This window comes from Xiphophorus couchianus, chromosome 5 (genome assembly GCF_001444195.1).
Source record: "Xiphophorus couchianus chromosome 5, X_couchianus-1.0, whole genome shotgun sequence".
NCBI classification, from domain to species: domain Eukaryota; kingdom Metazoa; phylum Chordata; class Actinopteri; order Cyprinodontiformes; family Poeciliidae; genus Xiphophorus; species Xiphophorus couchianus.
This window is the reverse complement of record NC_040232.1, coordinates 1508317-1532101: the sequence shown is the minus strand read 5'-3', so window position 1 is coordinate 1532101 and position 23785 is coordinate 1508317. Positions and strand designations below refer to the sequence as shown.

Genomic DNA, 23785 nt, shown 5'->3' with positions numbered 1-23785 from the left:
GTTTCATACGGTTACGTCATTCTGTACTGTGGACTGTTTATGTTGCAACAGCGGATTATGATTATTTTAATTACATATAATTTAAAATTTCTCTTTCAACTAGTAGCAATAAAGAATACATTTGTCACTTCATATTTATATCAATGTACAAGCATAATAATATGTTTGAATGAGAAGTGATATTATCGGTACGTATGTTTGATAAAGTATTTATAAAACCTGAGGAGGATTAAGTCAGGAGACATAGCAGACCGGCACCTGACTGTGGATTTAAAGGGCTCTCTGTGAGCGCAGTCTGCCTGTAATTCACCACAAAACAAGAAAGTTCTGTTAGGATTCGGGTTCATCTGGTTCTGATGAGGCCTGTTTGACAGATTAAAATAACCTTTAAGCAGGGATTAAACATGTTTTCAGTGGTTCTGAGTTGGACCAGTAGCCGGTCCGGTCCGGTCCAGTGCGGTCCGGCTGACGGAGTGTCCCCCTGCAGCTGGAAGAGCACGTGGTGCGGCTGCGGGAGGAGCTGGACCGGGAGCGCGAGGAGCGGAGCTACTTCCAGCTGGAGCGTGATAAGATCCGCGGCCTGTGGGAAATCTCCCGGCGGCGGCTGGAGGAGGCGGAGGCGGAGCTGAGGGACGGCGTCCGGCAGAGGGACGAGGCCGCGGAGCGCCACCGCGTCGAGATAACGGTGAGTTCTGTCGAAGCGTGACCTCTGACCCCGCCTCTTGGTCCAAATCCTTAATCTGTGTCGGATTTTCAGGTCTACAAGCAGAAGCTGAAGCACGTCTTGTCCGAGCAGCACAACGCCGTCTGTGAGATGAAGACGGACGCCATCTCCTCTTCCTCGCTGCTCCGGGATCGGAACGCCGGGTCGGAGCTGGATCTGCAGCGGCAGCTCCAGGATCTGCAGGCAGCCGGCGAGCAGAAGATGATCCAGGAGCACGGCGCCACCAAGGAGCTGCAGTTGGTGAGGAGACCACACAACGCTCTTCATCTCCTCTTCCTCTTCGTCTCACCCTCTTCTTCCTCCTCAGAAGCACCAGGCGGAGCTGATGAGGCTCGGTAACGAGTACGAGCGGCAGATCCACGGTGAGCTCCTCTTCCTCACCGTTCTTCCTCCTCCTCTGTCCTGCTTCATGCCGCCGGTTGGCCGCTTCCTCCCCAGAGCTGGAGATGAGTTTCCACCAGAGGGCGCACTCCCTAATGCAGGCGGAGGTCAGGAAGCGCCGCGCGGCCGTCAGCGAGGTGGAGCAGCGGATGAAGAGCCACATGGAATCGCTGATGGAGGAACACGACCGAGTCCTACGCAAAGGAGAGGAATACTTCTCCCGAATTCAGAGGAACCAGCAGGAGGAGCTGGACAGGTGGAAGGTAAGCAGGAAGCTTTGGAGTAGATCCCTCTGGATCCCCTGGAGTCGATCCCACTAGGTCCTCTGGAGTAGATCCCTCTGGATCCTCTGGAGTAGATCCCTCTGGATCCTCTGGAGTAGATCCCTCTGGATCCTCTCTGTTCCAGGGCGAGCTGAAGAAGCTGCAGAACCAGAAGCTGCGGTGGGAGAAGAAGATCTCAGCAGCTCAGCAGGAGAACCAGCGTCTGAAGACGACGCTGCAGGAGGTCCAGCAGAAGCTGCCGGAGCTGCACAGACGGCTACAGGAGCACCAGCACTCCAAGCAAAGGATGGAGGTAAGGGGGCGGAGCCAACACCTGGAAGCTGCTCAGCGCTGATGGTGCTGATGATGATGATGATGATGATGGTGTGTGAGCAGGAGTACCGAGCTCAGCAGAAGCTGGTTGATCAGGAGCTCAGAGACCTGACGGTGGAACACGAGCTGCTGCTGCAGGCCTTCCACAAGGTAAACCTCCTTCCTCCCTCCTGCTCCTTCCTCTTCCTCCTGCTCCTCCCTGCCGACCCCTCCAGGTGTTCCCTGCAGGTGCAGCAGGAGCGTGACGAGCTGCTGAGGAGGCAGACTCAGAGCATCCTGGACGTCCAGCAGAGGAGCGGCCTGAAGAAGATCCTGCTGCAGAGGAAGATGGAGGCGCTGAGCCAGACTCTGGAGAAGAAGGAGGCGCAGCTGAGCGCCGCGCTGTCCGTCTGCAGCGTGGAGCCCACGGCGCGCAGCAACGCCGCCCTCAAGCTGCAGGTAAGAGGCCGGAGGGCCGCTCCGCTGGGCGGCACCGGAACTTCTCCACAGGTTCTGATCAGGAGCAGAAACACTGGGAGGAGTTTAACTCAGGAACAGCTGATTCATCCTGAAGGGAAACCAGACGGTTGTTCAGTCAGCTGCCTGAGATTTTACTTTTACTGGCGCAAAAACACGTTGAAGTATTTCTACTCTCAGTACTTCCTGTCTGCAGCCTCCAAACACGGCAGCAGCTCTTCTTCAGCTTCCTGTGAACACAAAGTTAGAATCCGCCCTGCAGGAGAGGAGAAGGTCTGGAAGAAGAGAAATCTTCATCCTCCGCACTGAACTCATCATTCTGGTTTCTCTGGAATGTTGGAGGCACAGCAGCAAGGAGTTCGTTAGCTTAGCAACAACCTAGCTGATGACATCACAGAGTGTTAGCTTAGCAACTGAACTGATGACATCACAGAGTGTTAGCTTAGCAACTGAACTGATGACATCACAGAGTCGCCACCAGGTTCATAATAGTTGAGAAACTCCTCCTCAGAAAACATGGAGTAAAACTTTAAGCTAACATTGCTAGAAGCTAGTTAGCATGTTGCTACATAAGCTAGCAGAATGGCCTAATTCCAGGTTCTGATGCGAACTAGCAGCTTTCTAGGAAGTGAAGGAGTGACTCCGGTTGTCCTGGGATTATCCAAGTCTGAAACCTGTTTCCTGTTTCCAGGAGATCCTGGAGTCCAAACGGACCGCCATGGAGGCTCTGCAGCTGGACCTGGACCAGGGCGCCCAGGTCAGTGTACCTGCAGCTTCCTGGTTCCTGTCCTGCAGCCGCTGACATCCTGTATGTCTTCCAGCAGCTGCTGCGCCCCCTGCAGGATGACGTGGAGGTCGCCGTTGTCCCGCCGCTCCGCTCTCCCTCCAGACCCGCCGAGCCGGTTCCAGAGGAACCCGGACCGGACCGGTGGTGACCGGAACGGATCCGACTGTTCATGTTTTTCTGCTGAACTTGGATCAATTCGGAGCCAGAAACCTGCTGGCAGGTTCATGATGCTGCCACTACTGCTGACATCATCAACGGCGTGGAGCTTTCTCACCACTGCGCCTTGATCGCCCCAAACCATCCAACCACTGCTGGTTAGGCCCCGCCCCCTCCATAGAGCTTCCTGTGTCAAAGCCATCATGAAATAAACTGATCTCACATCCGATTGGCCAGCTGTCAGGGCTAGCCCCGCCCCTCACTAATGGCCGACAAATCAAAACGCTGCAAGAAAAATAAGGAGAAAATGAAGATATTCAGATTTTATTGAATCAGATTTATTTTGTATATTTCAGACATTTTTACATTTAAATAATTATTTCCAGTTTCATCGTCTCTCCAGCAGGTTTTGGTCCAACCTGCCGTCGGTTCTGATCCGATTTCATCGGCTCATAATTTATTGATTTATAGCAGCAAACAGGAAACTTTGTTTCTACAGAGAAGCTGCAGATCTTCTCCACAACCCTTCGGATCCAGAACTTTGGTTCTGTTCCTTCGTGTCCTGAGCAGAACCAGAACCAGGCAGGTTCTGTAGTCTGAGCCGACCTGAAGCTTCTGCCCTCCAGAGCGGATCGACTCGTCCTGCAAGACCAAACAGGAGAACCATCAGAACCACATAAAGAGGCAGGTCCAGACCTCCGTGGCCAGTTCTGTCTCAGCCGGTTCCGTGGCTACTGGACTCGAAGACGCCCTTCTTGAAGAACGGAGAAAACTCGCAGATGTTGAACTTGGACAGTCGGAAAACGCCGTCCTCATCGGGTTTGAGAGGAGAACCAGAGCAGGACAGCATGACCCGGAACAGGTTCCTCAGGTACCGCTGGGGAGACGGGCAGACGGGTCATCAGAACCACCAAAACCCTAAAGCCCTTATCAGAATTATTAGCTCTGCTAATCGCTAAGAGCTAATTGCTAAGCAAAGTTGATAATTAGCATAAGCTAATGCTAAAGCGCTAAGCAGCTAACCGTGTTGATACAAGACGTACATCAATAACATGTCACTGCGCAGTCTGTCGCCCCCTACAGGATCAGATCTGCCACTGCACTCCTTCAGTTTGTCCTTTGGATCAGATTTTTCTCTCGGTTTCAGTTTTACAGTCGTTGAGTTTTTCTAACTGTTGCGGTACGACTTCAGTCAGAAAGCAGCAGGACGTTTTATTTACTGTAGACCTACAGCAATGCATTCTGGGTACAGAATAAACATCATTTACTGCATCACAGCTGGAGGCTCTAAACAATCCACGGGAATCTTAGATTGCACGTTTAATAAAGTTTATAAAAAGACACTAAGAGAGGACCCATAGGCCCGGTTCCGGTTGCCGGTCCGGTCGTACCTCCAGGTGGCTGCGGCGCTCCGATACCATCCGCTCGTCCCGGTTCCCAAACAGCTTCTTCGGAGGAAACTCCAGAGCCGCCAGCTGGAAAACAAAGACCATCAGAACAGAACCAGAACTACGATCAGGCCCGGTTCTGGACAACAGTTTCATCAGAACCAGAACCAACGGGTCAGGTTCTGGCGGCTCACCTCCGGATATTTGGACTTCAGGCTCCTGTGCATTTCTCTGAAGCGGCTGTAGCGTCTGAACACGGTCCAGCTGTCGTCCATCACCGAGACCTGATGAAGACAGAGCAGCTCTTCATCACTGGGTCGACCTGCTGGGGAACCGGGCCCAGCAGAACCGGGCCCAGCAGAACCGGGCCCAGCAGAACCCTCAGCGCCTCCCAGAGACCAAACCTGAAACTGATTTGTAAACTTTGATTAAAATCGGATTCAGAAGTGAATCTCTGTTCGGTTCTTTCTGGTTTCAAAACAGAAAAACTGCAAAAACTAAAAGCCTAAATGTAAAATTTAATTTAAAAATTAATAATGTAACTTTTGCTTTAGCTTTAAAATGAATCCATGGAGGTTTTAATAAGTAGCGACAGTGGAAATGACAGAAGTCAAAGCAGAAGTTGGTGAAAACGAGTTCAGGTTTGAGTCCAAACATCCTGATGGAGAAATTCAGTATATAGAAAAATAGTCCTGCTCATTTTTATTTAGCTTAGTTTTAAAACTTAAGAACAAAAACCCACCAGATTATTCTGTTTTCTTTGCTGCATTTTGAAACTGAAAAACCGAAGAACAAACAAAACATGGCACAAAACAGACGGCAATAAAATCAGAAATATGGAAACATGATTTATGTCTACATTGTTTTATTTCCATAAGAGCCCAAACTAAATAAAGACCTTGTGAATCTGTAAAGTCTTACTTTATGGAGCCGCTGGTTATTTTGGGGAGCGTTGAGAAACAGCAGCTGGTTTTAGTCACACTAAGCGCTCCAGGTTTCATACTGGTTTTACTGGTTCTGCTCGTCCTCAGCTCCCTCAGAAAGCCATCTTTGGATTTTCTGTTATAGTTTTAAATGTGTCGTTTCGCTCCTGAAGTTTCCACGGCGACCTGATCCTGTAGAAATGGATGTAAACGTACCTGAGCCGAGCGGACTCACCTTGACCTCAAACTCGAAGTGTTCGTCCTTGCCCTGGCCGCGCAGGACGTAGCGCGGGACGCTCACCCTGACGGGCTCCTTGGCGCCGGCGCAGAGCATCCTGGCCGTGCGCGACATCAGATGCTGCGCACAAATCACCAAAACCAGGCGGGAAACAGACGGAAAGAGGAGCAGACGGTAAACGATCGACCCGGAACAAGCTGGGAAAAAATGACGAGATCTAAGAAACGCTCAAACAACCATCGTTAAAACGGATAAAATCTTTATTTAGTTTCAAATCAATTACAAACACGCTGTGCAAAATTCAACGTTGATGTATTTGGCTGTGAAATAATAAAAACAGTGAATGACTTCATCATTCCCCCTTTGTAAACAAACATTCATCTTCAGTCAGCAGCAGATTCTCTGTTGCAGGTTTAAATTCAGTCTTTGTGATTTCAATAAGCTACTAAAAAGTTAAAAACATTTTAAATTTCGTGTTTTAGGTCTTTAATCTATCTGCTGGCTCCATCTTCAGATGCACAGATGGTTGATGAGGATCTGAGCTTCTGCAGAGCAGCCGAAACTTAACTTCCAGGATTCACACCGAGCGCCGCGGGAGGGAACGTCGGCGGAGCGCCGCCTTGGCTCCACCTTCCGTTTCGGAGTTTGCTGATTGCGATTCGTGAAGACGATGTCGACGTTGAAGCAGGCCTCGTTCCTCCTGACCAGCAGACACCGGATGTCCGAACGCCGCCGCAGCTTCAGTCCCTGGAACTGCGGCTGGACGGGAACCCGGCTGGAGCCCCGCGGCGCCGGGTGAAACACTCCGTCCTCCTGCAGGAGAGCAACGTGAGTGTCGGTCAGGAGGAACTGGAGCAGAGAGTCCTGGTGCAGCCGGACGCTGCTGTAGAGCAGAGGACGAATGTCCGCCAGGGAAGGTTTGCCGGGGCCGTCCATGTTCCCGTGGACGATGTAGAGCAGGTCCGCTAGGACCCGCTTGAACCTGGAAGTGAGGTTCAGACCAATGTCTGAGACGATGTCAGGAACCCGGGAGGTCCAATCCAGAGACAGAGCCACGAGGTCCTGCGACAGCAGCGGGTGACTCTCCGTCACCTCAGAGAACGTCTCCGGACAGCGAGCCTTCAGCACCGCCTTACAGAACTCCTGTGTGAGCTCCTGGTTGTGAGTGAAGACCGCCAGAACCGAGTCATCCCTGGATCCGATCAGACGGACATGCTGCCCTGCCAAGCTGATCTGGACCTCCCGGATCTCCATAAGGTCAAAGTGATGGAAGAGACGGAGGGTGTCCGATGAGTCCTGGCCAGCTGAAACTACCGTCAGGTCCTGTTCTGACAGAAGGAGGCAGACTGGTTCTGGACTGGGTTGGTCAAAGCTAGCCGCTCTGAGCCAGAAGATGCTCAGGATCCTCCTACCTGGTCTTTGAGAAGACAGAGGTTCAGTTCTGTCAATGACCTGCTGGAATGACAGACTATGAAGCTGTGCCAGAGCTGGTGGCAACTCAATTAGACTCTGATAAAACTCCTCTGGGCGGAAGTCCTCTGGACCGGCATTTCTGATCGAGGACACAGAGCCCTTCGGCCACAATGACATGGCATTCAAACCAATCCCTTGAGCGGTACTGGACAGATCCACCAAGGAGACTTTGTTTTCCAGAACAGAGTGAGGTTTTGGTGCAAGTTTTGTTGTCTGGATCAGTGGAAAATCCCTGGACCTCATGGTGACGTACTGAGAAACGGCATACTTCATATCGTCGACTCCCACATTTCGGATGAAATCTCTTGTGCCCTGAATTCGTCTCTCTGCATCTTTGTAAACATCTGAAAGTTTTCCTGTGAAGTATCCTAAAACGTGGCTCCTGTTCGTCTCACTTGGATCTTGGCTGGAACCTTTTTCTGAGCTCTGTAATGTTGTTGGTTGACCGCTGGGAAGTTCTGCTTCCCCTGCTCTCCACGGGTACAAGGCCTGGTTCTTGACTTTTGTAACATAGTCCCAAAGGTTTGACTTACTGGTCGTCATGTTCACTAGTTTTTCATTTTCCTCTCGTTTGTTGAGACCACTGATGGCATGGATATCCTGACTCTCAGGCCCATCTGACCTCCAGGGGTGAAGGGTTTGATTCCTAACCTTTGCAATATAATCCCAAACGTTATTCCTGGTGGAGGATACCCTTTCTGCAGCATCACCTCCGTCTTCTTCTGTTTCATCACTGACTGACCTCGTGTCCTGCTTGGAGCTGATATAGTCTCGACCAGAACTCAGCCACTTGAGCAGGTCAGACTCTCTGGTCGTCCACGGGTGCAGAGTTTGGCTCCCGACTTTAGAAACATAATCCCAAATGTAGCTCCTGTTGGTCAGTTCTTGCTTTGCTGATACCTCTTTGTCTTGTTCCAACTCTTCATCGCCTTCCAGGTTTAACCTTTGATTTTTGACATTTTCAAGGTTCTCCAGGAAGTTGTTCCCATTGTCTGACTCCTCTAGCTTAGCTGGACCATTGCCGGCGTCTGCTGGATCTTGCTCAGAGATGATAAACTCGCTGCCAGAGCTTTGAGGCTTTAACAGTTCAGACTTATCTGCTCTCTCTGTTTCATCAGCTCCATTCTTGACATTTTCAAGCTGGTCTAAAACGTTCTTCCTATCCAACATTTGGTTCATCGGTTGGTAGGAGTCATGTTTTGAGTCCTGTCCAAAGTTGATAAAATCGTCAGAGATGTGAGAATCGAAAGGTTCCACCTGATTTTGAACGTCGATGTCGTCTGAAACACGGCTCTCACAGTCCAGGAGCTTCTCCACTTCTTGCTTCATCTCTTCGTTAGCGTCGGCTTTCCAAACTTGCTCAGACTCTATTAACTCCTCGCCAGAACCTTGCAGTTTTGAAAGATCCAACTCCTGTGCTGCATGACTGAGAACGTTCTGGGCTTGGTTCTTGGCATTTTTGAGATCCTCTAATTGGTGGTACAGATGGGCCGATAAATCCTCTGCTTCCAGCTTCACTGAACCTTTGACCTCTTCTTGTGAATCTTGTTTGTGACTGATCTGAAGCTTTGAAAGTTCTGGGTCTTCAAATGTCTGATCATTGATTGTTTTCTCAGAATAAAATGTTTTGTTCAACATTTTCCCCAGATCCTCAGAATTAGAGAGGATATAATAACCGGTCATGTTGTTGGTTCCACTCAGTTGGTTGGTCGCTTTGTAGCAACAATCAGGGCCACAAACAGCTTGGAACTCCTTCCTTCCAAGAATGTTTACTTCTCCTTCCCACCATTTTTCCTTGTCCAGATGTTTTTCGATCAGGAGTTTATCAGAGGACTCCAGCCGTTTTTCTCCCCGAGGCTCCAGGAGTTCAGTCTTTGGTTCCTCAAACACGTTCTGGACGTCGAGGTGCGAGTTTGCCTCAAACCCCGGAGGAGCCAGGAGGTTAGACCAGCAGGCGTTCTGTGAGCACAAGGGGGAAGTCCGTGACTACATCGCCAAGAAGGACGGCAAATGTGCGTAAATTAAACCGAAGTCCATGATTCACCCAATCAGAATTACAGTCCAACCACCAGGTGAGAAACGAAACATTTAAAGTGACAACATCAAGAGGTTGACATGCAAATTACGCACCATTACTTTAGACAAAGGATGATTTAAAATAATTTGGGTTGAAGTTTTAATCCGTTTCCTATAGGCATGAAGATAATTTGATTATTTAATCTAATGATTCTTCTCCCACAGCGGAGCAAAACTTTCCGACGCACACTGGATTTTCATACAGACTCAAAACTGTTCACACAGTCCACTGCCCACTGTAGCATGACACCGCTTAGCTAGCTGCACCTCACCTAGCGCTGGATTTTAAAGATGGAAAATCTGGATTTCCCCTGGAAGGTTTTCATAACGCTCCTGTTCCAACCCTGCAGATCCTGATTAGCCAGCAGGATCTCCCTGATCCGGGTCCATTTTTGGTTCCGGACTCATCCAGCAGGGTCTGGAGGTGCTGCTCCAACCCAGAGAGCCGGTGCCTGCGGAACCGACCCGGATCGGCCGGACCGCTGACCCCACAATCACTTCAGTGGACGATTTTAACCGGACCAAAACACTCTTCAGTGTGGAAGCTGCTACAGAGAAAGATGCCAGGGCAGCCATTTTGACTGGACAGGGGTCAACCTGGGCCGGTTTCTAGTCCATCTTAACAACAGATGCTAAAAACAGCTTTGAATGCCAACTGCACATAAAGTTCTGCTCTCACACCCAGTGTGACGGCGCCTCTCTCCTAATACAGATAAGTAGCGTACTCAGCTGACAAGAAAAATTAACTTCATGCAGTTTACATGCAGCATAAATGACCAATAACTCATGATCATAAGTCTCACCTCATACTTCAGCCTTCGTGGATTTATGTTCTGCAGTTTTTCCTCTTCCTGAAAACAAAAATAAAAAATTAACAGCATCACAAAACAAAAATAAGCCAATTTTCCCATCAGAACAACAACCAGCTGGATTTACTAGATTAAGGTTTATTTCAGAGGAGAAGGGGAACAGATCCAAGAACAAGCCGGACAAAATAAACCCAGGAAATCACCACCATCATCATCATCATCATTAGGGTCATGCAGGGGTCAAGGTCAAGGTCAGGGCTCCTGAGCTTACCTCGTCTGTTAGCCTAAGAGAGCTACAGTCGCTAACTTCCTCCTCGTCCTGCAGAGTCGAACAGCTGAAATTCAGTTCTGGACAAACAAGCTACATCTGACAGAACTCTACAGAACCGACGACTAGACCCGACTCAGAGGTCTGGGGTCAAAGGTCGTACCCTGAGAGAGTCGCAGGACACGGACAGATCCACGCCGCCGCCGTTCAGGAAGTTCATCTTCCTCAGTCGTCGCTGCACTTCCTCCTCGATGTAGGCGTTGATCCTGCTGGAGCATCAGAGCCTTACAGCCGGACCGGAACTTGAACCGGAACCGGAACCAGAGCCCTACCTGTCATCAGACAGCGGCAGCAGCGGGTTCAGACTCTGCATGTGTCCGACCGGGGAGCTGCTGTGACCCATCTTCTCCTCGGTTCCGACCGACTGGGCCCGGTTCTGGTTCTCGCTCTCGCTGATGTGCCGCCGCAGCTCCTGGATCTCCTGCTCCACCCTGCAGAACAGAACCGGAGTCCTGAGTTCGGGTCGGACCGGCCGGGTCGGGTAGAACGACCGGAACCAGAAGCGGACCTGCGGAGGTCCGGCTGGGCGTGGCGCCGGTCGGGCCTCAGGGCGGCGTGGCGGCGCTCCAGCCGGGCCACGGCCTGCTCCAGCGCCTCCCGCTGCTGCGCCTCCCTCCAGGCCAGGATCTCCCTCTCCTTGCGCCGGACCTTCTCCTCCTGCCGCGCCACGTTGGCCGTGAACTCGCAGCTCTCCTGCAGCTGCTGCAGCTGCTGCGCGCCGTTCCAGTGCAGGTGCAGCTTGTCCTGCGTCTCCTCCAGCTCCTTCTCCACCTGGAACAGCGTGTTGTCCAGGCCGGCCGGCGCCACGCCACCGCGCCGCTGCAGCACCTCCTGCGCCCGCTGCTGCTCCTCCACGAGCGCCGGCAGCACACTGGCGGCCATGTTGGCCAGCTGCCGCTCCTTGAAGTGCAGGCGGTGCTGCGCCTGGCGGAGCACCGCCGTCTCCTCCTGGCCGCCGCCATCCTGCGGTGCCCTCTGCTGGCGTTCCTTCAGGCTGCGTGCGAGCTGCTGCAGCGAGCTCCTCTCTGCTGTCACCTCCTGCTGCAGCAGCTCCCTCTGCTGCTGCAGCGCCTCCTGCAGCCGCCGCAGCTCGTCCACCTGCGCCTCCTTGAAGGCGAGGTACTGCTTCTGGACAGAGCGCGCCTCCTTAGCGGCGTCCTCGCCGTCCGTGCGCTCGGCGGCTTCCTTGGCGCGCAGCAGCGCCTCCCTGATCTCCGCCAGCGCACGCCGCTCCTCCTCCAAGCGCCGCGCATCATCTCTGGCCAGCAGCGCTGCCGCCGCCTCCTGTGCCTCCCGCAGCTGCTCCTCCAGCCGGGAGACCAGACTCAGCTGCTCCCGCTCCTGCTCCTCCAGCCGCCGCCGCTCCGCCTCCAGGCGCGCCTGCTGCTCCTCGCGCTCCCTCTGCAGCCGCTGCAGCTCGCGGCAGATCTCCGTCTGCTCCTCCACCTCTCGTTCCTCCTCCTGCTGCAACTTCCTGCGCTGCAGCGCCACCTCCTGGACCTCAGAGCGCCGCTCCTCCTCGAAGCGCTCCTTCTCGGCAAGGAAGTCCCGCAGGCGGCTCTCGATGTCCTGGCTGCGGCGGCGCAGGCTCTCCTCCTGCCGCAGGATGCGCTGCTGCACCTCCTGCGACTCCTTGCGCTGACTCTCCACCTCCTGCTGGAGGCGCTCCAGCTCCGCCTTCTCACTCAGCTGCTTCTCCTCCATCTCCTTGATCAGCCTCCTGCAGAAATACGAACACAGAAACTGGACGTTTAACACCGCGGGTCATTCCGCCCAGATTTTGGTCTGACAGGCAGCAGTCATGGAGGCTAACAAAACAGTAAATGCAACCAAAAAAATGCTGCAACCGCAGGAAACGGAAGCAAAAATAAAACGCTGCAAACTGGCTCCACTAACGTTGTTCCTCCAGACCACCAGGGGGCACCGACCGAATTGTCTGCAACCAGAACCTCAGTAAAGACGGTTTATTCAGAAGAAAATTAGAGGAAGAAAAGGTTCATCATCCTTCATGTCTCCTACAATATTATAGAACAGGCCCCAGACTCCCCCTAGTGGTCTGGAGGATTTCTGTTCAGTGGAGCAAGTTTACAGCATTATATATTTGATGTTTTTGCCTTTTTCAGCATTTTAAGTTTTGCTTTTATTTCCTGTAGTTGTATGTTTTAGAGTTTGCATCATTAATTGCTTCTGCGATGTTAATGACCCATAGATCTCATTAATCTGTGAAATTAAGGATAAAATTCCTGGCTGGTCCCAGAGGAACTCCTCAGGGTTCGCAGCTGGGATCCTTCTCATTTTCAGACAAAATGGCTCCGGTTTCATCAGCAGAAAGAGGCGGGCTCACGAGGAACAGCAGCCAATCAAAACGCTCTGAGATCCACCTTTATAACTCTGAGTTATAAATAATAAAACAAAATAATTTGAGCTTTAACAACAATAAAATGTGAGATTATGATTATGTTGCAGCATCTGCCTCTAGCAGCCACAACAGGCAGACACGTTAGCGGACATGCTAAGTGACAGCCGGCCTATCGTTGGGAGGACAGCGCCGGTTTACCTCTTCATCTCCAGCTTCTCCAGCTCTTCTCTCTGCTGCCTCTCGAACTCCAGCCTGTGGAGACAAACACCGTTAGCGTCTTCTGAGGGACACCAGAGGACGTGACGGGCCGAGTGGACGGAGGCGGCAAATAAAAACAAGCTGGAGGTGAAACTCCAGGGACGACAGAGGGTCTGGTGTTGCACAGTGAGGACAGGAGCAGCAAGCTGATGGCAGACAGACAGGTGGACGGACGGGACAGTTAGACAGGAAGTGGACGACTACCTGAGGAAGACGGGGCCCTTCTGAGTGAAGAGACTGCCAACGGGACAGGGACATAGTTAGTCCTGGTTCAGATCCAATCAGCTCAGAACAATAACTAATAATCATAACAGTTCTTCTGTGGTGCCGAGTCAAAACTGAACTGTTTCTATTCTCCGAAAAATGATTAAATTCGAAGACAAAAAGCTAAAACTCCCTTAAAATCAACATGAAACGGAAAATAAAACCAAGACTGAGGCAAACAGAAGGAAACCAGGAAGATGAAGAAATATTAGGAAAAACAGAAAAGTAGAAAACTTGTTTTACACGTTTACTTTTTACCCAAAACCTTCAGCTAAAGGAATCAGTTCACCTGATCCTTCAGCTAAAGGAATCAGTTCACCTGATCCAGTTGAAGGAAGCAGGCTGAAGTTAAAATGAAGTTAGAGATTATGGGATGCTTAAAACCTTCGACTGGAAACATTTGTGTTTCCTGTCACTTCTGCACTTTTTCTTCCACTCAACTTTCAGTCAGAGAGCCAGTACATAGCTCTCTGACTGGTTTCGGTTTTTATGGAGGAGATCTGCTGCTTGGGTCTGCAGACCTGGATGGCGGAGTCCAGAACCCGTCCAGAACCTGAACAGGTCCGGATTAAAAAACCTGCATTGATCTGATGCAACGTTTGGTTTTCATTCTCTGAACCAGAATCAACTTTAACATCTAGAATGTGTCGCTCTGGTTGAAACTCATGAATTTAAAAGGTTTCACCGAATGGCAGAAAAATTAATTCCTGGTGCTGCTGTGATTCTGTCGGCTCCTTTGTGGAGGAAACGTCTTGATACGGGAGCTTCAGGCGCCGATCAACTGATAAATGTGAGATTCTCAGAACCAGAACCACGGCAGGATGTGAGGTTCTGACAGTCAGACTCACCCCGGGTTGTAGAGCATCACGGTGGACAGGTTCTCACAGGACTTGGACAGGTCCGTCATGGACAGGCTGAACGAGGACAGGAGGCCGCTCTGAGGAGACAGAACAGGTTCTACAGAACTTCCTGGACTCACCTGAACGTCCCCTGAACGTCCCCTGAACGTCCCCACCGCCCCTGAACTCACCTTCCTTTTCTCCCTGAGCTTGGCCGCTTCCTTCGGATGGTTGAAGCGAAACATGTTGGTCCGGCCCAGCAGAATAACGGCTCCTGCACCACAGACAGAAGGTCAACAAGTTAATGACAGATCGAGTTCCCAGAACCAGAACCGCTTTAGAAACTTCAGAAAAACAGGAGAGACCCGATGAACAAACCAGTGAACATTAAAAAGGAAACCTGAAAGAATCCACAGATATGAAGAAGAGCTTCATGTTCTCATCGTGACACACAGAGGAAAACAGCAGGGTCATTTCGGTGCCTTAGCGTTAGCTTCTGCTAACTATCATGTGGGTTTGCAGCTTCAGTGGAACCTTGATTAGCTCTTCAGATTTAGTGAAGCTAACGGTGTCCACTGCTGACCAGAACCTTTCTAGTTACACCAGGCAGTGAAATACTCTGAAAATATTCGGGTTCTTTTGGATCCTCACCCTGGTTGAGTTGGACCGGCGCCGCCACCAGAACCCCGTTGACTGAACACTGAGCCCCGCCGAGCGGCACCAGGGTAACCGTCCCGTTCTGGTTCTCAAACACACAGTGCTCGCTCTCCAGGTCCAGGCCGTGCAGAACTGCAGGAGCAGAGCAGAACATGAGCCCAGAACCAGAACCAGATCCACCAGTGGTCTTCATCAGGCGGAAAAGACTCACTGATGTCCTGTTCGCCGGATGCGTCCTCCCGGCCCACGTACGTCCGTCCCTCCTAAGACACAAAACACACATTTCCTGAGCAACCTGAACGCCTCGCGGCCCAATTCCAGTCCGACCCGACGGCACCACCTTCAGGTGGTAAAGGATGATGCCGGTGCTGAGCAGGTCGTCGTCGATGCCAATGAGGTGAGGCAGCTCCGAGTCCAGAACCACGCCGATGCCCTCCTTCCTCAGAGCCAGCGTCTCCTCCTGCAGCGCAAAGGAAGAGGAGTCTGACTGGACCGGACCGGCTGAACAGAACCGGCCCGGCCCGGACCGGCTGAACAGAGCCCTCTTACCTTCAGGATGTTCTGCGTCTCGTTCCATTTGTTGGTCCACTCCTTGGTCAGCTCCAGAACCTGCGGACCAGAACAGCAGAGTGAGCCATCGGACCGGGACGCCCGGTGGACCTCAGGAGGCTTTCAGAACGTTTCCGTCCTCCATCTTGTCTGAGCGCTGATGTGGACCGACCCGGGCCTCGTTCTGGTGCAGCTTCTCCTCCATGCTCAGAGCCGTGGGCGAGTCCAGCAGAGCGATCTGAACCAGAGGGAGGGAAAACCGTTGATTATCGCCAAGGAAACCATGATGCTGCCATTACCAGGACCGGTTATTGGGTTGCTGAAACCGTTTTAAAAGCAGCTCTGCTGCTTCACTGACTGATGGGATTATTTTTATTATATTAATGAACATACACTGCCTGGCCAAAAAAAAGTCACCACCTCGATTTAACTAAGCAAATAGGTACAAGCCTCCTATTGGATAAGTACTGCATAGGCGATTATCTTTCAGCTGGCAACAAGTTATTTAACCCCAGCTGATGCAATGAGTAACTCCTCATTTCTTAAACAACCATGGCAAAAGACACATCCTGTGGTCGTGGAAAAGATGTTAGTCTGTTTAAGAAGGGTCAAATCATTGGCATGCATCAAGCAGAGAAAACATCTAAGGAGATTGCAGAAACTACTAGAACTGGGTTAAGAACTGTCCAACGCATCATTAAAAACTGGAAGGATGGTGGGGAACCATCGTCTTCCAGGAAGAAATGTGGTCGGAAAAAAATCCTGAATGATTGTGATCGGCGATTACTTAAACGTTTGGTCAAATCAAACCGAAGAAAAACAACAGCAGAACTCAGGAGTATGTTTAATTGTGAACGTAAAAGCATTTCCACACGCACAATGCGAAGGGAACTCAAGGGGTTGGGATTGAACAGCTGTGTAGCCGTAAGAAAACCTCTAATCAGTAAGGCTAACCAGAAAAAAAGGCTTCAGTTTGCTAGGGAGCATAAAGATTGGACTCTGGAGGAATGGAAGAGGGTCATGTGGTCTGATGAGTCCAGATTTACCCTGTTCCAGAGTGATGGGCGCATCAGGGTAAGAAGAGAGGCAGGTGAAGTGATGCACCCATCATGCCTAGTGCCTACTGTACAAGCCTGTGGGGGCAGTGCTATGATCTGGGGTTGCTGCAGTTGGTCAGGTCAAGGTTCAGCAACATTGTGGCCCAAAGAATGAGGTCAGCTGACTACCTGAATATACTGAATGACCAGGTTATTCCATCAATGGATTTTGTCTTCCCAAATGGAACGGGCATATTCCAAGATGACAATGCCAGGATTCATCGGGCTCACATTGTGAAAGAGTGGTTCAGGGAGCATGAGACATCTTTTTCACACATGGATTGGCCACCACAGAGTCCAGACCTTAACCCCATTGAGAATCTTTGGGATGTGCTGGAGAAGGCTTGGTGCAGTGGTCAGACTCTCCCATCATCAATACAAGATCTTGGTGAAAGATTAATGCAACACTGGATGGAAATAAATCTTGTGACACTGCAGAAGCTTATTGGAACAATGCCACAGCGAATGCAGGCTGTAATCAAAGCTAAAGGCGGTCCAACAAAATATTAGAGAGTGGGACCATTTTTTGGTGGCGACTTTTTTTTTGGCCAGGCAGTGTACAACGTTGTCATAAAGATACCAGATTTAGCAAAATGCCAACGATCAACAACTCTAAAACATGTCCTTTAGGTGAACCGTCATGAAGCAGAGACTCTGGTTTCTGGAGCACCTCAGGGTTCGGCGCTCGGCCCGCTAGTTATGTTGATATTTAGCTAAACTGATCCGTAAACCCAGTCAGTGAGGCGTCTTCGTTTTCGGAGGTAATCGTAGTGAGTCGTCTACAGAAGAGTCGTTCTAATTTGATGTTTCTGGTATTAAATGCAGCGTGGCGCCGTTTGCCGCCCAGAGCGTTTACCTGGTTTCCCTGCAGCAGCAGCGCCTTGAGCCGGGCGATCTCCGCCCGCAGCTCCCTGATCAGCCGGACGTTGGAGTCCTCGTTGACGGTGGGTTTGTTGATGATGTTCTTGGCTCGGTTGGCGTAGCGCAGAGTGCTGAGCGTCTCGCCGTAGTTCACGTCGGCGGGGGAGATGGCTGCGATGACCAAATAGTTAGGACTTTTATTTTGAAGAGCTGCTTACCTCGGGCGGCGGCGCTCACTTGCGATCATGATGGTCTTGGCGTTCCCGCCCAGGCTGTCCTTCAGCAGCCAGGTCAGCACCGAGTCTCTGTAGGGGACGAAAACCGTCTTCTTCTTCTGGTTGGCGTTCCCGCCGTCCGGCGCCATGTCGGCTGGGCGGAAACAGAGACGACGGGTCAGAACCGGAGCGGCAGCCGCAGCGGCGCCTTCACTCGGCGGTCCTGACCCAGAGCGGAGATGACATTTCCCAGCGTGACCAGCGACTTGTTGATGTTCCCGCCCTCCTTCAGCCGGGCGCCGGTGGCGCCGGTGGCGTCGGCGCGCTCGCTGCCGGCCAGGTCCACCAGGTGGATCTTACTCACCGTCTCGCTCGGCATCTCTGCGTCAAACTTGGCCTGAAATCAGACGCGGCGGTCACTTCAGCCTGCCGACACGAAGCCGTGGGATTGGCCGGCGCCACCCACCTGCGTGAAGTTGATGGTGAAGATGGCGTGGGAGCGGCTGCTGACGTCGTTCATGCCGGTGCTGGCGGTGGTACGGTTGATGTTCCCCGCCTCCATCAGCTCCTCCACGTCGCTGTAGTTCTGCACCAGGTGTTTGGACAGGTCTGCGCCGCAACACAAACCCACCACACTAATCAGAAAAACTGAAAACACACTGAAAACACGCAAAACGTTCATTGCCCATAGAAACACACCAGAAAGACGTAAAAACATGTTATGAATTTTAGAAACTCGGGTTAAAAAACATGAAGCGCTGATGAATCACTGCGATCGCTACCTTCCACGTACGGCCCGTCCTTGGGATGCTCGCGGACCCGCAGGTTGTAGGTGTGGCTGGACTTCCTCCTCAGCAGGTCTCTGACTCGCTCGTTGTAGATCTCCAGGTAGCTGGAGGGACGACAGGTCAATTGGGAGTTCTGGTATTCGACCCGTCTGGGTTCTGGTTCAGTTTGTCTCCAGGAAATGAGGCAAAAATAACCAGATAGAGAGAAAGTGTGTCGCCATGGCGACTCCCGCCTTCTCTGGAAGCAGTGGGCTTCCCCCCAGAGCCGGAGGCGGGGCCGCAGCACCACCTGGAGGTGCAGGTGGTGGACTCACCTGACCTCGATGCGGAACGAAGCTTCGTCTCGCCGCGACGCGTCAGCGATCCGACTGAACAGACCCTCGCAGATCCTGGGGATCAGACCGGCGTCGCCCTGAGAAGAAAACGGCCCGTTACCATGGAAACGCTGATGCCTCATTCTGAGTTGACTGCAAATTTTCCACTAAAACGATCAGAACCTTGAGTTCCAGTAACACTAGCTCTGACCTGCAGGGGGCAGTGTTTCCTGCCACTCTGCTGCCCCCAGAATGGATCTCTTTTATACAAATAAATAAATTTAAATATTTCATGAAAATGATTTCACTCTACGCTTAATTTTAAATAAAGTCATATAATTGGGGGTATTTTTAGTGGCGGGTCGTCAAAGTTCTGATTTAAAGAATAAAATTTTTATGTCCAAAATGTCCACTTGCTATTTTCTTCTATTCGTAGAGTTTGATGGTTTAATGATGGAAAATATAGCAAAATTCCTCAAGTAGAGCCACAAAAAAAGAAGAAAAACAAAGCAAGAGGAAAACTCTCCTTCCTTTCTGACTCTCCTGCGTTTTGAATCCACGGTTTTCGTTGTGAATCTGATCTAAATGAACTGAACTCTTCAGTTCCAGAAGAACTGGCCTGATGTTCAGTTCATTCAGGTCTCCAGGTCATACCGCGTTCATTCAGCAGCAGAAGAAGAAGCAGCTCCTGGTTGATCCAATCAGAGCCAGACTGAGCGCTTCCCTGAGGGACTCCTCTGACCGTCTATCAGCAGAGATTATTCTGTTTGCCTGGAGATCAGAGAACGAAGCCTGATTCAATTATCAGGGCGAACAGACGAACCGGCCGCCTGCAGGACAACCAGATCATCCGATCGGGAGACACGGCGGCGCCACACACGGCCAAGATGGCCGCCGCGGCGCTCCGTTTACGGCGGTAAAGATGGCCGCCGCGGCGCTCTGTCTGTCGAATCTCCGACCAAACCCTGCTGAGACTCTCAGCCAGAAACCGAGGGTCAAAGGTCGTGGCTCACTTCTCTCAGAGAAATCAACCCACACACTCCTAAATGGAGGAGCACCCAACCAAAGCCCAGCGCTGTGGAAAGCTGACTTGGACTAGGCCATCACTCCAAGATTTTATTTGTTTGTTTTTGTTTTTAATAAATTTTTCCAGGATTTTTTTTCCTCACATTAAATTCCCTCAAAATTCCTGGTAAAGAAGAAAAAAACTTTCGGCTTCCTTCAGTGGTTGAGCAAATCACCGCAACACGATGAACTGAATTTCTCCCAATAAGCCAACCAGTCTGACCAGAAGCAGCTACTGGTTTCCACCGGACAAACTTTCCCTCTCTGCTCTCATTGGACGGACGTCCAAACAAACGGATCAATAGTCGGCCGTCTCCACGGCGACCAGCTGTCCAGTCGTTACTGGGAACCAGTGTGAGTTCTTACTGGGACGCCCATCATGGTGTAGGACTTCCCGGATCCGGTCTGTCCGTAGGCGAACACGCAGGCGTTGTATCCCTCGAAGGCCGCCTTCAGCACGTCGGAGCCCAGGTCCCCGAACACCTGCGGAGGTCAGAGGTCAAAGGTCACAGCAGCCCCGTTGCGGCTCCACCGCCGCGCGCCGCCAGCCTCACCGTTTCCTGGGAGACGAAGGCGCGGCTCCGTCCGTCCGTCGAGTCGTAGGAGAAATCGTAGGTGAAGGTTCTGATCCGTTCCCTCATCGAGTCGCCGACCACGCCCTCTGGGACCTGAGGGGCAGAAACACCAAGGCTCTGGTTCTGACTGGCACCGGTTCAGACCAGAACCAGAACAAGAACCCAACTAACCTTCAGGTTAGTGATGCTGGTCTTGCTTCCCTCCATCCTGATGATGCATTTGGCCTCCAGCTCTTTCTCCCTGGAGGAGAAAACATCTGGGTCAACATCTGGTTCCGACCCGCTTCTGGTTTAAACCAGAACAAAAATTTAAATGTTAAAGATTCTCAAGTCTGAGCGACATTTACAGCTGACGCATCACGTTCCTGAACACGTCACGAGTAGGCCTGTTGCGATAAACGATAAATCAATTAATCGTACATCTTTGCCTAAAATCATTAGCAGACTAAAAGGTTTCAGTCTGAGCTGTTTTAGGGTCTCTGTCTCTTTAAATCCAATCAAGCTGCTGCTGGCCACGCCCCCAACTCAACGTTTACACTCAAATGTGAAAACGGGTGCAAACAGATAAACAATCAAACAACCGTACATTTTTGACCAGCAGTAGTGGAGCCTCCTGCACATCCAACCAGAATGCAGCAACTGGTTCCTGGATGGTGAGTGAACAGCAAAACTCTGGTCTTTTCCAGCCGCCATTGTACAGCGGGAAAACCAGCTGACCCAAAGGGATGGGCTCGGCCGGGGTTGCTAGGTAACGGAGGGGAACTCTGCTGGGGTTGCTAGGTAACGGTCTGTTCCTGCTGATTTGTGACGTTACATTCTGGAGGTTTTTGAAAAAACAAATTATTTGTAAAAGCAGCCTGGTGGTTTTGTTTAAACGTCTGTTAGTAGAGACAGAAGAGACTAAAATGAAGAACAAAATGTGCAAAAAGTGAATTTTAAACAACAGGGCTGCTTTAGAACCAGAGCAGCACGATGGGAGGAAGACATCGTAAATGATCCTAAATAGAAATACCATTTATTGTCCCACACAAAGAAATTCAGGCGTATGAAGGTTCACTCAAAACATTGTGAAAAAGTGTTAAAAATCCATCCGTTTTCTAACGTCTCTGTCCCTCATGGGGTCAGAAGGTGCTGGTGCTTCCAGCTGTCAGCGGGCGAGAGGCGACACAGAGACAGACAGGACAACCAACCAGGCACACACACACACACCTAGAGACCAATCAACATGTTTCTGGACTGGGAGGAAGCAGGAGAACCAGGGAGAACCCACCAGCACAGGGAGAACATGCAGACTCCATGCAGACGGAATCGAACCCAGGACCTTCTTGCTGCAAGGCAACAGCTCTACCCACTGCACCACTGTGCAGCCCCATGTTTTATATATGCGAACTGTAAAGCAGCAAAAGGGAATAGTTCAAGTCTGGATGAGTGACAGGAAAACATGGAGGTTTGATAAACCCGACTCATTTCTATTCAATATGTAGCGACTAAACGAACATGAGAACAATAAAACTGAGGCGCGGTTTATGAAGGAGAAGGAAGCTAAAAGAATTTCCTGGTTCATCGTCGGATCGAGGTTTATGGAGCAACAAAATGTCCAGAAATTCAGTTTAATGATGTTTAACCACCTGCCTGCCGCACCAATCAGCTGACTGGTAAAAACCTGCAGCGAGATCAAATCCTCATCCAATACTCACATCCAAACAAAAATACACACAAAACTACAAATATTAACAGAAATACTTTTCACAAGCCAACCAGAAAACAAGCAAATTAATAAACTACTAAAACAGCCAAAATACATAAAACCAGTCAGATGATAAGTGACAACAGAACCAGACGGACTCAGGCTCTGCTGAGGCTCAGAGGTTCTGGACCGGTTCTGCACCTCCCTCTGCCTGAGCTGCAGGTCGATGCGCCGCCGCTCCAGACCCGGCCCGACTTCAGCAGAAATCTGCTATCTGACAGCAACAACAACAACGTTATGTAAAGTTGGCACGCTGCAGGGAAGCTGGGTCAAAGGTCACTGCTGTGCAGGAGAACGGGTTGGGCTTGGTATGAGCGACGGTTCTGGAACCGAACTTCATGTAAAGAACCTCAGAGTCCAAAACCACCAGAGATCATTCTCACCAAAACTCCTGGTTTGCTTTAAAACTTAAAATAATATTTATTAACATGATTTATTGATTTCACCAGATGATAAAATAAGGAATCATTTTAGAACATTTCAAAGAGAAAGTTCTGTTATAAAAAAAAATAAATAGAGTAAATGTTAAAAAACCCATTTCAAAGATTGGAGAGAAAAGCAGATCAATGTTGCTGTTTGGGCAAAGCAATAATGAGATAAGATTAATAATCAGTCAATATCAAATCAATTCCTCAAAATGTTTCTGTTGTTTCTTCAGAAATTATTTGAACACATTTTAAACTCAATTAATAAACTTTTACTATTAATTTATTTCCATAAAATCAGTAAAATGTCTGATTTCTGCAGGAAATATGAAGCTGCTTCTGGATGCAGAGACATCAAACTGATGAAGAGGAGGAAGACTGAGGAAGACTATAGAGGAGGAGGAAGGTCAGACAGAAGATTACTCCTCTGACTTCATCATAACCCAGAATGATTCAGATTATCAACCAGATTACAGTCGAAATGTTGAGAAATGTTGATGCCACATGAATATTGGAGACTGAATGAATTAATTTGTCCTCTAATTTCTTCGTTTGGGATTATTGGTTCACAAAACCTCAACATGAAGACCAGACATGTTAGAAAGATGCAGAAACTTTTCACTTTTTAGCCATTTAAACGTTACATATTTTTTAAATCTCCACACAAGAGCAGCCTCCAGCCCATACATGATGGAGCAAATCCTCCCAAACTCCGGTCAGAAAGACCAGAAATTACTTTTAAAAACGGCTGAACTTCATAAACAGACAATGTTCCGACCCGACCCCGTGGGAAACGGTCGGAACCAGAACCTTCGGGTCTGGACTCGCATGTGTGTGAATAATTCCGAGTGTTCATTTAGAGCAGAAAGAATTTGAGGTGTTACCTGCGGACACCTGCTGCCCCGCATTAAGGCCAAAACCAGCCGCAAACTGGGAGAAAACGTCCACAAATTAACCTTTACCACAGCAGCGGTCAATACAGAAACAAACATCCATCCGAAACCCACAGAAGGAACCCAGAAAAACCACCGCGTCCGCCACTCACCGCCTGTTCATCGGCCTGACCCGCACAACCACCCGGACAGACGCCATCTTTCATCCCGCTGCAGCGCGCGCTGTCCCGGTCACTCAGCCTCCGGCTTCCCGCTCCTCTTTATAGCAGCAGCGGCGGCAGCAGCAGCTAGCTCCTGGCTAACAGAGCAGGGGGCAAAGGTCCGGAGATAACCGGCGGTCTGACGGCCAAACTCTGTTGATAGCAATGGGGGAGGAGGCGAGGAATTCCTGCCTGGATAAATGTTATCGGAGCCGGGGAGCACCGAGTCACAGCCGCGGCATGAACCGGATCACGTCCCGGATCCCGGTCATCGGCAGACCGCTAGCTTAGCGTGACCGGCTGCTTCATCAGCTGATAAAAACAATAGGATTTATGGAAGGCCT

General features: G+C 50.5%; 3 protein-coding genes across 15 annotated transcripts in view; 1 reads left to right on the top strand and 2 right to left on the bottom strand.

Annotated features, from left to right (window-relative positions):
- LOC114144295 (dynein regulatory complex subunit 4) overlaps positions 1-3427 on the top strand; it is a 4443-nt gene extending 1016 nt beyond the window's left edge. For 2 of the 3 annotated variants that reach the window (XM_028016962.1, XM_028016960.1), the window contains exons 3-11: positions 488-685; positions 758-964; positions 1032-1086; positions 1163-1368; positions 1514-1681; positions 1765-1851; positions 1930-2139; positions 2849-2914; positions 2979-3427. In XM_028016962.1, the coding sequence (XP_027872763.1) occupies positions 488-685; positions 758-964; positions 1032-1086; positions 1163-1368; positions 1514-1681; positions 1765-1851; positions 1930-2139; positions 2849-2914; positions 2979-3092 (1311 nt within the window). In that variant the 3' untranslated portion in view covers positions 3093-3427. The remainder of the gene's footprint in view (positions 1-487; positions 686-757; positions 965-1031; positions 1087-1162; positions 1369-1513; positions 1682-1764; positions 1852-1929; positions 2140-2848; positions 2915-2978) is intronic. The other variant, XM_028016961.1, reaches the window with a different exon arrangement.
- The window catches only part of esf1 (ESF1 nucleolar pre-rRNA processing protein), a 24804-nt gene extending 14525 nt beyond the window's left edge, over positions 1-10279 (bottom strand). The window contains exon 1 of one of the 2 annotated variants that reach the window (XM_028016954.1): positions 10211-10279. The gene's annotated coding sequence lies outside the window, so the exon portion shown is untranslated. The remainder of the gene's footprint in view (positions 1-10210) is intronic. The other variant, XM_028016955.1, reaches the window with a different exon arrangement.
- Positions 3417-23785, bottom strand: kif16ba (kinesin family member 16Ba). Of its 10 annotated transcripts, XM_028016939.1 has the most exons (28): positions 23394-23768; positions 20348-20417; positions 20156-20269; positions 19968-20084; positions 18537-18634; positions 18217-18326; positions 17901-18043; positions 17663-17831; positions 17457-17588; positions 17215-17390; positions 15434-15499; positions 15262-15321; positions 15053-15172; positions 14924-14975; positions 14707-14844; positions 14247-14329; positions 14065-14153; positions 13157-13189; positions 12893-12946; positions 10844-12055; positions 10608-10766; positions 10439-10544; positions 10279-10326; positions 10002-10049; positions 5647-5769; positions 4683-4772; positions 4492-4575; positions 3417-3977 (listed from the first exon to the last, which is right to left on the bottom strand). In XM_028016939.1, exons 1-28 carry the CDS (start codon positions 23438-23440, stop codon positions 3816-3818), a joined length of 3903 nt encoding a protein of 1300 aa, XP_027872740.1. In that variant the 5' UTR covers positions 23441-23768; the 3' UTR covers positions 3417-3815. The 10 variants fall into 10 exon arrangements, with proteins under 10 accessions (XP_027872740.1, XP_027872741.1, XP_027872742.1 ...); XM_028016940.1 differs by lacking the exon at positions 10279-10326; XM_028016941.1 differs by lacking the exon at positions 10279-10326 and having other exon boundaries at positions 10439-10541; positions 23394-23767.